General features: G+C 39.4%; 1 protein-coding gene across 3 annotated transcripts in view; it reads right to left on the bottom strand.

The window, feature by feature from the left end:
• The window catches only part of ARFGEF3 (ARFGEF family member 3), a 171,950-nt gene that overhangs the window by 88,276 nt on the left and 70,927 nt on the right, over positions 1 to 12,747 (bottom strand). The window contains exons 6-8 of one of the 3 annotated variants that reach the window (XM_087865521.1): positions 11,637 to 11,768; positions 5,185 to 5,227; positions 2,844 to 2,922 (exon numbers count right to left, since the gene is read on the bottom strand). In XM_087865521.1, coding sequence (XP_087721647.1) covers positions 2,844 to 2,922; positions 5,185 to 5,227; positions 11,637 to 11,768 — 254 coding nt within the window. Of the gene's footprint in view, positions 1 to 2,843; positions 2,923 to 5,184; positions 5,228 to 8,615; positions 8,739 to 11,636; positions 11,769 to 12,747 lie in introns of all 3 variants that reach the window. The other 2 variants (XM_045814723.2, XM_087865522.1) reach the window with 2 other exon arrangements.

Raw genomic sequence — 12,747 nt, 5'->3', positions numbered from 1 at the left:
GACCAATGAACAACGGTATGTTTTAAATCTATCATTTATAGACCTACAGATTTGTTCTGACTTATCTTGGGGGCTAGTTTTCAATTATTAATGGCATAACTATCTTGAGTTTTTCTAGTACTTAAAACCTTAGTCTTCTCTTAGCACACTACTCAGGAAAAAAAATGTGTAGCTTTTTTTTCCCCCTTGCCTGCAAGGTAATGAACATAGCCTTTATATTTTTCAAAGTTTTGATGGTCTTTGTTTTATTCCCTGATAATGCTAAGACCTGGGGGGTGGGGGATGGAGAAGAAGCATCTTTGACAGCTGGCAACTGCCTAGTTGCTACCAGCTAGCCGGGGTGCTCCCCTGGCGAACACAAACGACTTCACAGAATGTTAATATCAGCTGAGGACTCTCCACAACGGGGACAGAACAAGACGAAAGCCAATCTACAAACTGGCCTGAACAGAGATTTAAAAAAGGAATCCTGGGGCGCCTGGGTAGCACAGTCGTTAAGCGTTTGCCTTCAGCTCAGGGCGTGATCCCGGCATTATGGGATCGAGCCCCATATCAGGTTCCTCCGCTGGAAGCCTGTTTCTTCCTCTCCCACTCCCCCTGCTTGTGTTCCCTCTCTCGCTGTCTCTGTCTCTGTCGAATAAATAAATAAAATCTTTAAAAAAAATAAAAAAGGAATCCTGTGCAACCACTAAAATGACCAAATATCATCCTCATCTGTGAATGACTCCTGTTTCTCCTACAATGACAGCCCCTTATCTGTTCCTCCCATCAGCTAAATGAAAATGAAGATGTCCCATCCAGGGAATGCCCCTACTTTCTGACAGCACCCAATCCTTGAACAGACCCTCAGTTCCTTTCACCCACTCCAAATCACCTAACTCTGGCTCAAATCTGTAACAATCCCTCCTAACATCCTTTGCATGGATACCCTGGCTTCCCATAGTGTACAGGCTCCCTCACTATTACAAGTTGATAAACCAAATTCTCTTAGCCTCAGGTAATCTTTGGCTATTGGGAATCAACAATCTTTTAAGTAAATTTTCTCACTGGATTCTTACAAAAACCCTAATATATTTTATATCACTAATATTATATTATATACAAATAATAATAAATAACATATTAATTATTTTATAGGATACAATTTATAGGGTTGAGAGCTCTTCCCAAAGTCAAGAGGCAGTAAGGGGCCAAACAGGGGTTTTACCCAGCTAATGCAACAAAGATAATGTAGTTGAGCCAATAGTGATTAACACCATATATGATTATATCTTAGGAGAAAACCAGCCAATGAGAAACATCCCCCAGCTCTGATATAACAACTGGCTCTGCTATGAGGGAGTAGAACTAGGCAGGGGTGGGGAGGAACGGGCACTAGAAGAAATCTAAACCCTGGCCATGGATGAGTAGAGTGAATATATAACTTATCCCAGCCAGGACACTGGTAGGAGTGAGGGAGGGTGATTACAATCATACAGAACAGGCATAACCTGGAACTGTCCCAAGGTAATCAGGTCACATGGAGACTCCATAGATGGGGTCACTGTAGTTGGTGTTAGAGTCCTGAGGTTAGGATCACAATCTGAGTCCCAGGCCTACTGCCCTAACTCTCCATGGTCAGAGGAGATGGGGACCTGAGCAAAGAACAGGAGAAGCCAACAACACACGCTATCTGCTTTTAGATATATGCCTTCTGAGGAAAAAAAATGTTCTGCCTAGGGTCCAGGGGTGAGAGAAACTTGAGGGTGGGGCTGGGGAAGAAGCGCTTTTCCTTTTCACTTAGACTACCTATGAATTAAATAGGTCTCTTCATTGTTTAAGTGCCTAAGAGGAAGGGAGCTTAATTTGGTCAAAATGGGCTGGTGACCTAGAGGAATGATGGATACACTGATATAGAAACCATGGGCCAAAAACTCTGAAGAGTCATTCTAAGCTTAGCTTTCAAAAATCCTAAGTTTATTGAAAACACAAACAAAAACAAAACTAACAAGTTTCTGCAACTTTTCCAGCAAAGTGAGAGACCTCACTAATGTTTCAACTAGATTATGTCCCCCAACTTATGACTACATAGGCAATACTATAAGTAAAAGTTTTCTGAATTATCAAATATTCTAGTTACTAGCAAATGATAGTGTCTTTCATAACTCAAAGGGTATTTCAGAATCTTATTGTGTTGTGGATTTTGCAATTAACTATATATGTAGCTGGTAGGACTTTTCATCTCATCTTGGAAAGTCTAGACCTTTTATGATTTGGCTTTACTACAGATGCATAAATTAATAAGTTAACTTACTGCATGGAGATTTGGAGCTGTGGATATCATCTATATGATCTAATATCGAGGATTAAACTGGTATGCAAAAAATGAGTATATAAAAGAGCAGTGTGTTCTTTTCAAAAATATGCATGTGAACTCACAGGCTCGGGAAATGTTGGAAGAAATATAGAAAGACCACAGAGTCCGTCCTTGCCATTAACAGAGGTCAGTGAGAAGACTCATTTAGAGTCACACAGCTGGGACATGCCCAGGTTACTTCAAATAGCTTTGTCAACTACCTCTTGGCCAACAATCTTGTCACTCAGCTCCATGCTAGAGGGATTAAGTCTTCTTTGTAAGCTACTGTTTTCCCATTTCTCATGCGAAAATTATATCCTTCAGTCATGGTATTTGGTAATGTGGGCTTGCCCAAAGTCACTGAATAGATTTCTCAGGAATAACAGGTGAATACCAATGGGGGTAACCATTGTCCCTATAATCTGCAATTGTAAGTGATGCTGTAGACAAGAGTTATCTCAGAAATAGACCACCGGCGAACAAGAACACCAGTGTTGAAGGCACTTACTTGATGGCGGCTTGCAGCTTCTCACACAGAACAGTGAGCACAGAGACAAGGTCATCACAGAGGGACTCAACTGTCGACCCTTCAAACAGAAGAGGTTACAAGCATTAGACATTGGCAGAGGGCACTAGAAGCTTCCTCAACAGTCCTTCCCATCCTCTGCTCTTAATGTTTTCAGGACTGAAAAGAAGGTTTTCAGATGCTGAGCCTTCCTTAGGCCACTAAAATGATCCTAGAAAATATAATTATTCATTTCTACAGTAATGAATATTGAAAGAACACTTCAGAAATACGGTTCAGAAAATGATATATTGTTTACTATTATATATAAAACTCATTCACACTTAACAAAAAGAGATTTCACTAATTTAAGAAACAACACAATTGACAACAATCGTCTCAATATTTAGGCCAGTAGACTACAAATGTATCCCTTATTCTGACCTTTGGAATTTCTGGATCTTTTGAGCAGATTTGAGTTGTATCACGGAGATAAAATGTGGCAGCGTGGAAGAAAGATGGGCTTTTCAAACTAAGGAACTAGGGAAAAAGGGCAAAATAACTTCGTCACCATCTTTACTACTTTGCCTATTTTCCCAGCATCTTCGGGTCACACAGTTGCTAACAGAGCAACGACCAAAGCCAGAAGAAAGAATTTTCCCTCTAAACATGTTCACGTCCAGAAACTAGGAACAAAACTCCCACAGAAGCACTGAAAGTATTGGAGAAAGGGTGAAATTTAGAATCTGGTCAGGTACTGGTCCACAACTTGCTGACCACGTGAGCTTGGGTAAGCTTCAGTTCTCCCTTTGGTGGAATGGGGGAAAAATAATCCCATTCTCACAGAATTGTTGGGCTCAGTGAAGTAACAAGTGGAAGCATTTGTTCTTCTTATAACAAACACCTTTAAAGATCTATACAACTGTGGCTACTTGATGAATGTAGAGATTTAAAAAAATGGCCATGAGATCAAGGAAGATGGAGAAAAAATGGCAAGAGCGGAAGACAGAAAATGACAGTAAAGTCAGAGGAGGGCGGGAAAGAGAAACGGCTAATCCTGCGAATTTATGATCTTCCATGCAGAAACAAACCTGAGAAATGATAAGGTACAATAAGACACCACTAAAAATAAGTAAAAACCATAAGTAGTCCTTAAACTCAGTTTTAGATAAATGTGAGTCCATCCATTTTTTACTAATATATATTTTTAAAGATAAACCTTTGGCCAAGAGGACTTGGACCTTGTCTTTGGTTTATAAAACCAAAGTGAAGGTTTTATGGAACCGCAATTGCCCAAGAGAGGAAAAGGCAGGTGGAGCGCATCACTGGGAGCGTCCACAGGTGGCAAGATGCTGAAGAACGTTCCAGTCTGCAGCCCAAGAAGGGAGCAAGGGGCAATTAAAACAACATGCTCCAGCAATGCCTTCAGAGATGACATACCACGTTTCTCATTTCTTTCCATTACTCTGTTTCTCCTAATAGTGGCTGTTTGGCTGCCTTTCTCTCCCCCTTTCATTCCCTTTTACATCCTCTCTGTAACCACCTGCCTCCCCACTGCCACCTTTTCTTATTATTAACATGCAAAAATATCAAAGAAAAGCAGATTTTCCAGTATTTTTTAAATTATTGAATAAAATCTGAAAAACATATTTTCATTTTTTTAATTAGATGGTTTGAATTTTTCATATCTCTTTCAGAAAACAAGACTACCAAACAAAAAACAAAACAGAAGACCAAAAAACCAAAAAACAAACTGCTTGTCAATTATACATAGACCTCTGTTTTTCCTTTTCCTCTGGGTCAGAATGCAATTCCTTACCTTGATTTCATCTGCCACTTACACCAAGCTGTTTATCCTACTGTTAGATTCCCTGTGAGGTTCATTTTTTCCATATTAAAAAAAATGGCATTTCACAAACTTACTTCTGGTACAATAGCTCTATGCCGATCAGGTTTCCACAACCTTCTACCCAGTTTTAACAATTAATAAACCTGACTTCATGGAAAACAAAACAAAACAATGACAAAAAAACAAACAAAAAAAACCCCAACAAAACAAAAAACCCAAACCCACAAAAAAATCCAGCCTCCGAGAGGAAGGTATATGAAGAGTTACCCCCCTTCACAGAGTTGGAACAGAAACAGGTGCGGCTGGCAGAGTGCAGGGCCGGAAGGAAGGTTAAGGAACAGGGATGAAGTACGAGCCGGTAAGGCAAAGCTAAGCTGAACCTCCTGAGAGCTCCCTGAGCGCCCCCACTCACCTCTACATTCCCAGAGCCAAGCACACAGTAGGCATTCTTAGACTTGCTTTTTAAACCAAACTAGCAAAAATCAAATCCAATACCTTGATTCCTGAATTCCTGTGGGACATCCGGGTTTTCAATTATCTAGTAAGGGAGACATACACAGGACAATTAGGAGATTCAGGCACAAAAATTCCTGACTCTTAGACAATGGAAAATTCTAGGGAACAAATGTCATTCTGAGGGCTCTGGGCTCAACTAACTTTCCTAAGTGCACCCTTCAGGTCTTGATAGCATTTCATTACTCATGGTATTTAGGAGAAGACTCTGATGTTTGGAACTGAGCTCATCAGTTCCTAAAATAACTCATTCCAGACTCCACAACCTCCATAAAGGTTTAAGCCCTTTCAGCACTGTGTGATTCCAGGGTGCTGAGCTAGGGCGTGGCGCTATCTCTGCATAAGCAGGTGAGTTACCTTTGCACAGGTAATTTGTTCCAAGGCTACAGCCTACACTTTGATTGGCACCTACTGAATACAGACTCAGTAATAAGAAGGACCAGGTTCCTGAATTTTAAAGTACAGGTCTGAGGAAAGGTTCTTCAGTCTCCCTACCTCTGAGCACTGGGAGAGAAGAGGGCATTTTCAGGCTAATCAACTGCCAGACATATAAATCATTCCAGGACACTGTTTTGTTTTTGAAACTTGTTACAGGCACATATTTTTACTATTCTTTGTTCATTAATTTGCAAGCTCAGCTGCTTCTATCGCGCTCATCGTGAGAGGCTACGTCAACGTCTATAGCTCAGCAGCGGCTGAATACAGAGTGTAGAACAACATTTTCTGGAGGAAATACGTCTGGATCATTTTTTAAGGACAGGAGAAACACTACCACCTACTCCCTAAGTGTTTACACACGGCAATTTTGCTTTTTGAAATTAGTAACTTATAATTTAACAATGGCTTTCATCATCTAAATAACTCAACAATAAAGCTTGATAATAACTCCGAGATCCTGATGGTACAAAATCAAATTGCATAACTGTGCTGGGAGTAGGGATGGACATTAGGTTGAAAATACAGTTGACCCATGAACGATGTGGAGGTTGGGGGAGGACTATCATCCCGTATAGTCAAAAATCTGTGCGTCACTTTTGACTCCCCTAAAACAGGACTACTAAGAGCCTAGTGTTGACTAGAAACGGTACCACTAACATAAACAAGTCAATTAACACATACTTCGTATGCTATACGTAATATATTCTATATTCTTATAGTAAAGTAAGATAGAAAAAAGAAAGTGTTAAGAAAATCAAAAGAAAAAATACAGTACTATGTTTATGAAGAAAATGTATATTAGTGGACCCGTGCAGTTCAAACCCGTGTTGTTCAAGGATCAACTGTACATTTCATGCTAAGGTTTTTGGCATTCTAGATTTATTTTCTTTCCATTATATTTAAGTCTTCTAATTGTGAGGTGGCCCATGATTCTTTCCTGTGATGGGTCATGCTACACGCTACACATCTTCCCCAGGTAATGCTAGGTGTGCCGTGGGAGAACACACAGTCTCCTTTGAATGAACCTCACCAATCCTATAGACAACTTCCCTTTATTAGCTTTTTAAAAATCACCATTCTTAGCTGATAAAACTTATGTCTCCCTCTAGTAGACATCCCATATGCTTCAAATATTAACATCCTGAGAATTATTTTTCTGGGACATGGAAACATCTCTGGGGATTTCATGAGTAATAGAAAGGAAATGACAGGAAACACTAATTTTCCACCTAATTTGGGATCTTGCCTCAGGTTGGGTAAGTCCAGGTGGTCAGTGATGAGCAGGACCAGAGGCTGATTAGACACATAATACCACGAGCAGGGGCAGATAAACCTCTAAGTTGTTTTTTTTTTTTTTTTAAGATTTTATTTTTAAGCAATCTCTACATCCAACGTGGGGCTCAAACTCATAACCCCATGATCAAGAGTCGCACACTCTGGTTTTATCCAGACCTCTCTAGTCCACCTGTTACCCTTCTTACAGAAGAGCAACGTGGCTAAAAGGCTGAGTCATTCTACTTGAAACCTAATACTCTCCTACTCCAAATTTTAAAAGTAAGATTAAAGGATACAACTGAAGTCACTTTGAAACTACAAAGTTTCATTTAAATGTTTCATCTTAAAACATTAAGACACCATTAGTATTACATTATTTCATCATGTTGCCATTGAGCAAGGACGAACTGTGAGAGTATCATTAATATAAGATTTTCAACATCCTAGGTTTATTTCTATTAAAATGTGTTTTTAACATATTTAAGTGTTTTTTTCCCCTTAGCATGTTTTCTATTTATAGTTTGTATTTCTCTTAAACTACTATTCCCACGCTATCCTATTCAAAATCCTAGTTTAAATGAAGTTGTTGTTAACAAAGGGTAACCTAAGGTAATACCATCTTAAGATAAAACGAGTTTTTAATAGAAACTTGGGCTGTGGACAGAGCAAACATTAGGAAAAAAATCAGTATTTGCGTTTTCAGATTAGTGTTGCTTTTTCAGCCCTGGCTGCCGCAGTAGCAGAAGCCCAGGGGCTTAGTTCTGGCTCTTTCACTGCTAAGCTCTTTCATTTTAGATTTCAATTTCACCTCTCTGGGCTTCCTCTTCCTCATCTGTAAAATGAGGGACAAAAGAATTTGACTAGGAAAACCCTAAGGTTCCACTCAACTCTAAAAATTAGAAAATAACTGAAGGTTAGAATTAGAAATGATTTAAGTTAAACATGAGATCTTCATTTCTGTAAAGTTAATTTGAGATATTTCAGACTGCCATGGCGATTTCCTATTCTAGAGAATAATAAAGTGTTCATTTCAAAATTTGTCTCGCAGATTTTTAAAGAGTTTTAATCTGAATTATTCAGATGCAGATAAAAAAAAAATCACATACCTATTTTAAAGAAGAATCATCTCTTCATTAACATTCCCCAAAGATAAAATATATGAGAAGCCAATTACATTTACATTTTTCCCGGGAATGCTTAATTTTAGACAATCTGTTCAAGTTTAGATCAATAAGCTCCAACAGGCTTTGGTGACAGAGAGAAGGCAAATTGAACATTACCCTGATGTCCCCAGCAGGTGACGGAAGACCTCTTAGCACAATCTTTTACTTAACAAAGAGAAACAGACACCAAACCTCAAAGCATGTAATATTAATTGCTATTACTTTTTCCTAATTTTGAACTTCTGGTATTTGTTAGTATATTAACATAACATTTTTTATAAAAGTTTTCAATCTGAGTTTTAAAAAAATGATTTAAAAAAGTGAATTATAAAATGATAACTAAAAAATGATAGGAACCATAAGGAAAAACAACTCTCAACAGGCAAACATATGAAGAGCTTAATCTATATAAATAAACCAAGCCAGCCCCTCCTACTGTTCCAGTACGAAGCAGCCTGGCAGCAGGTGGGGGAGGGGCATCTAGGATGTGGGACACACAGCATGCAGTTACACAGAGACGCCGGCAAGCCTGCTCACCGTGTTCTCCTGCCTTTGTCGTAACTGTAAAGTCAAGTCACTCAGCATTTGACTGAGAGTTGCCCGCACAGCAGTGTTTATACTACGCTGGTGACAGCTACATACATATGTCTCAATGCACACCTGGTAAAGAGATAAGATAGCAACATACACTCTCTGTAGATATCAGTTCATTACCAAGTTTGGAATTAAACAGAGAGGATATTAAATCCCTCCTAAACAGAAAGTCAGCCTGATTTAGGACTAATTATCAAGGAGTACTATAAATATTTAAAATCTCTGAAAATTTGTTTTTAAGTCTATAGGCAAGTAACACTTTCCTAAAGGTTATCACTCTCAGAATTTACTATTCTGAGTATCATTGGAGAATGAAAATTAGTGATTTTTAGATATGCCAAATAATTCTACCCAGAGCAAACTCAGGTGGCTGGAAATTAATCAGGAAAAGCTCCTTCCATGGCCAACAGGAACAGAATTTACTCACTCCTGAGTTATCGAGTATGGAGAAAGGGTTAGTGAATCCCTTTCTCCTGCACTATAAACAAGTTTGATCTCGGATTAACTCTCTGGAGTTAATCTCTGTTCTTCTGGAAACCTGATAAAGCAGAGCATCAGCTGGGTTAATAAGCATGGCTTAGGGTGAAAATCTCTCAATGACTAAACTGCATCTGAATTGAGAAAACTGTGGATGGACTTTAAAAACCTGGTGGGAGGGACATTGCTCATGTCCTCTGAGAGACTTTGGCCAGCTCTGCTCATGGAGTTGGTATGGAAATCTGGTTCCTTCATAGTGGAAACGTGGGGGCTCCTAAGCCAAGGGGACTGCACCCATCGAGCCGGCTCTCATCTTCTTGCTCCGAGGCTGATATTTGAGAGCCACAGACTAGCCTCTGGACTGCTGCAAGGACTCCTTCCTGTGAGAGAGAAACGCCTGCCAGGGCCCTGCTTCTCTTCCCTGTTGTGTGTCTACTAAACAGATAATAACGCCAGTTATGGCCTATTTAGGTCATGCAAATCTGAATGTCTACTTGGACCTGAGAAGACTCCCTGACGGCTAGAAGTATGGAGAAATCCCAATTTGGAAAAAAAAAATCCCCTATTTGATGATGATGATGATGATGATGATGATGATGCTTAATGTCCTGACTCTTCAGATTGTATTGCCTCTAATTCTTCTGGAGCTCTAGGGATGGGCATAACAATAAATGTGTGCTTTAAATTTACCTGTTTTCTGTCTATAAGATGGGTCATCCTTTCCTGTTTACTAAGTATATTTAGACCCACAAAAAGAAAGAGATTTAATGTACCGAAATTATTTTTCCAGGAAGAACTCTGAAATTATCTACAATAAAAATAAAGTGTTCTCACCTCAATGACAAACTTAATTTGAAGGATGAGAAGTGAGATGGAAGAGATACTACGTGTTAACCCTACTGCTTATGCTGGAACTTTCTGTCGGGCCTCACTGTCATACCTTTTTGGTAAAATTAATGATGTAAAAGTCAATATTTTCCAAAGGTTAAATTTATCTAGTGAATGCTTAATCGTCCAAGCGAGCATTTAAAAACTCATGAATTTAATTGGAAGTTGGCTTAGATTAATTCATTTCTAGCTAAAAAGGAAAAGCAAATTCCAAAACAATTTATTTTTCCAATTACCACTGAAGGGCATGTCAGTTTTAAATCCATTTTCTCCCGTGATCATGGATTATAATGTGCGTGAAGGCACAAATTATCCATACGCAGAAAAAAGGTGTCTTAATCCTGGAAGGCGTTGGCGTGGCACGTCATGAAATGATGCAGAAAGCCAGGAAATACACCCAAATGCGTGAGGGGCTTCACCTCGATGCAACAAGTGCTCGTGGTATCATTAGGCACAGCAGGACTACTCACGCCTCAAAATTTCACAGTTTTCTTTAAATCCCACGTTCTCCCCAGAAATCTTTACAGCTGTTGATCTTTAAGATCTCTGAGCTCTGACATCAGTTTAAGGGGGATTTTGAAGGTGCAGAAGCATTAAAGATGAAAAAGTAGCTATTTTGAGAGGTGAACCCATACTCAATATAAGCATGATTTTTTTAAATACGGAGAGCCATACCGGCTCTACAACCTCCCTTCAAAAATTGTATTGGTCACTTTTGACCCATGAAAGAAAGCTCAGATGAGGAACTGGAGTTTATTTAATGCATACGGTACAATACACGGGCAAGACCTTCCTAAATACCAAATGCATTTCTTTTGAGTTTTAACATCACCACTTCTAGCGTTTAGTTGCTAATCCCAGGGGTACACCACTGGAGATGACTCATTGCATGTTTACTCTGCTTGTAAAAAAAAATTAATCTGGGGTGCCTGGGTGCCTCAGTCGGTTAAGCATCTGGCCATTGATCTCAGCTCAGGTCTTGATCTCGGGTGGTGAGTTCAAGCCCCAAGTTGGGCTCTGTGCTGGGTGTGGAGTCTACTTAAATAATTTTTTTTTAAAAAAAGGTTAATATAAGAAGCTCATCCTGCTAAAGTTAGATGTGTAAATACTTACTATGATAAAAGGGTATCCTTCTAAAATATAAAAATGACCATATACCTGATAATATCACTATCTTTAAGTCCACAGAAAGAAATGCTCTATCAGCTATCTTGACTTTTTCTAAAAAAAAAAAAAAAAAAAGGTTCTCATACTTTCTATAATCATAAAAATCTGGTAAACCAGAAAGGGCCTAGAACAAGGGTTTCCATGATAAGCCTGACCACTATATTCAAAGCCAATGCTTTTTCACTTTGCAAATGTTTTTCTGCCACTACCTTAGAATTGTGCTAAAATGAGCGCACCGAATCGGGGAAGTTAAGAGAATGCTAAGTCCAAAGGCAGGCTGAGTTTCTGCGAAAAGGCCCATCAATTTCCTCTTGTAGTATTTCCAATGGCACTCCTACCTCCCCGTGCCCTTTGCTTTCGTACTGCAGAGTTGACACTGGAAAGCCCCAGTCCTGGATGTCTGCCAGAGGCTCAAAGGGCCACGTCAAATACCTTGTGAAAAGCCACAGGCCCCTGGTGGCCAGGGAACGCACGAAGACACAGGGCAGTGAGGAGTTTCGTAATGGACCTTTTAACCATTTCATGCATTTGTGGACGTCCAGCTTTATGGCATGCGAAACACAACTGAGGGCAAAACCACAGAGTTAATAAAGCAAAACAAACGCCAAAAGCAGAAGGAAAAAGAACAAGAAAACACAAGTCTACAAGCCATACATAGACAACAAAAGTAAGCAGTATCACCAAGTAAGAAGACTGATAAATAACAGTACGAGGTTAAACCCAGAGCCGAATCATTATTATTTAATACGGAGCAACATGATAGAATGTAGTAGATATTTAACATTGGCCAAAGTGATAACAAATTTTAAAGTAGTCGCCACAAAAGAAATCTGTTTAGCTTTGCAAAATACATAGGACCTTCACTTTGTCTTGAACTGTGCGCTTGCCTTCTCTTTCCTACCTGAGCGGGGTTCCTGGCACAGCTTTTTTAAGCCAGCGCATGATACTGACAAGTTCCACAAACAGAGGAGCTAGTAGTATGTTTTCAATGGGGAAATTCTTATGCAGATGAAAAATAATTTATGGTGATAAAAAATAGAAAGATCAAAGACTAAGCTACAAGACAGCAGAAGAGATGTCTTTTTATATAGGAAAGATTATGAAAGCTTGTTGATCACATTAGAACCACAGACAATTTTGCCTATTGCTACAAGTCTAAACTCTACATTGAATCATGATGACAACTCAGTGGCCAGGCTGTTTCCACGCGAACAGCTGTAACAGGTGAGTATGTGACAGAAGGCACCTCAGCAAATGCTTCCTGCTGATGTGTGTGTGTGTGTGTGTGTGACACACAGACACACAGAGTGAACTGAAATTATTTTATTCTTCCTAAGAAATATGTGTGTAAGTCAGACCACTATGCTGGGTGGGGAAATTTGCTGGTTTTCCTTTTGGAAATTTTGAAGCATACATGGACACCTCTGATTGTGACTTCCCTTTTCCTCCTCCATATTCTTCTTGGCTTAAGCTGGCATATTAAAATGGCTTAAGACACCTCAACCCTTTAATTCCTGCACCTTGGTCTACAGAAGGTCTACTG

Source organism: Ursus americanus, chromosome 11 (genome assembly GCF_024610735.1).
Source record: "Ursus americanus isolate L20-20 chromosome 11, mUrsAme1.1.p, whole genome shotgun sequence".
Classification (NCBI taxonomy): Eukaryota; Metazoa; Chordata; class Mammalia; order Carnivora; family Ursidae; genus Ursus; species Ursus americanus.
Note: the sequence above shows the minus strand (reverse complement) of the source record. Positions and strands in the feature narration are given on the sequence as shown.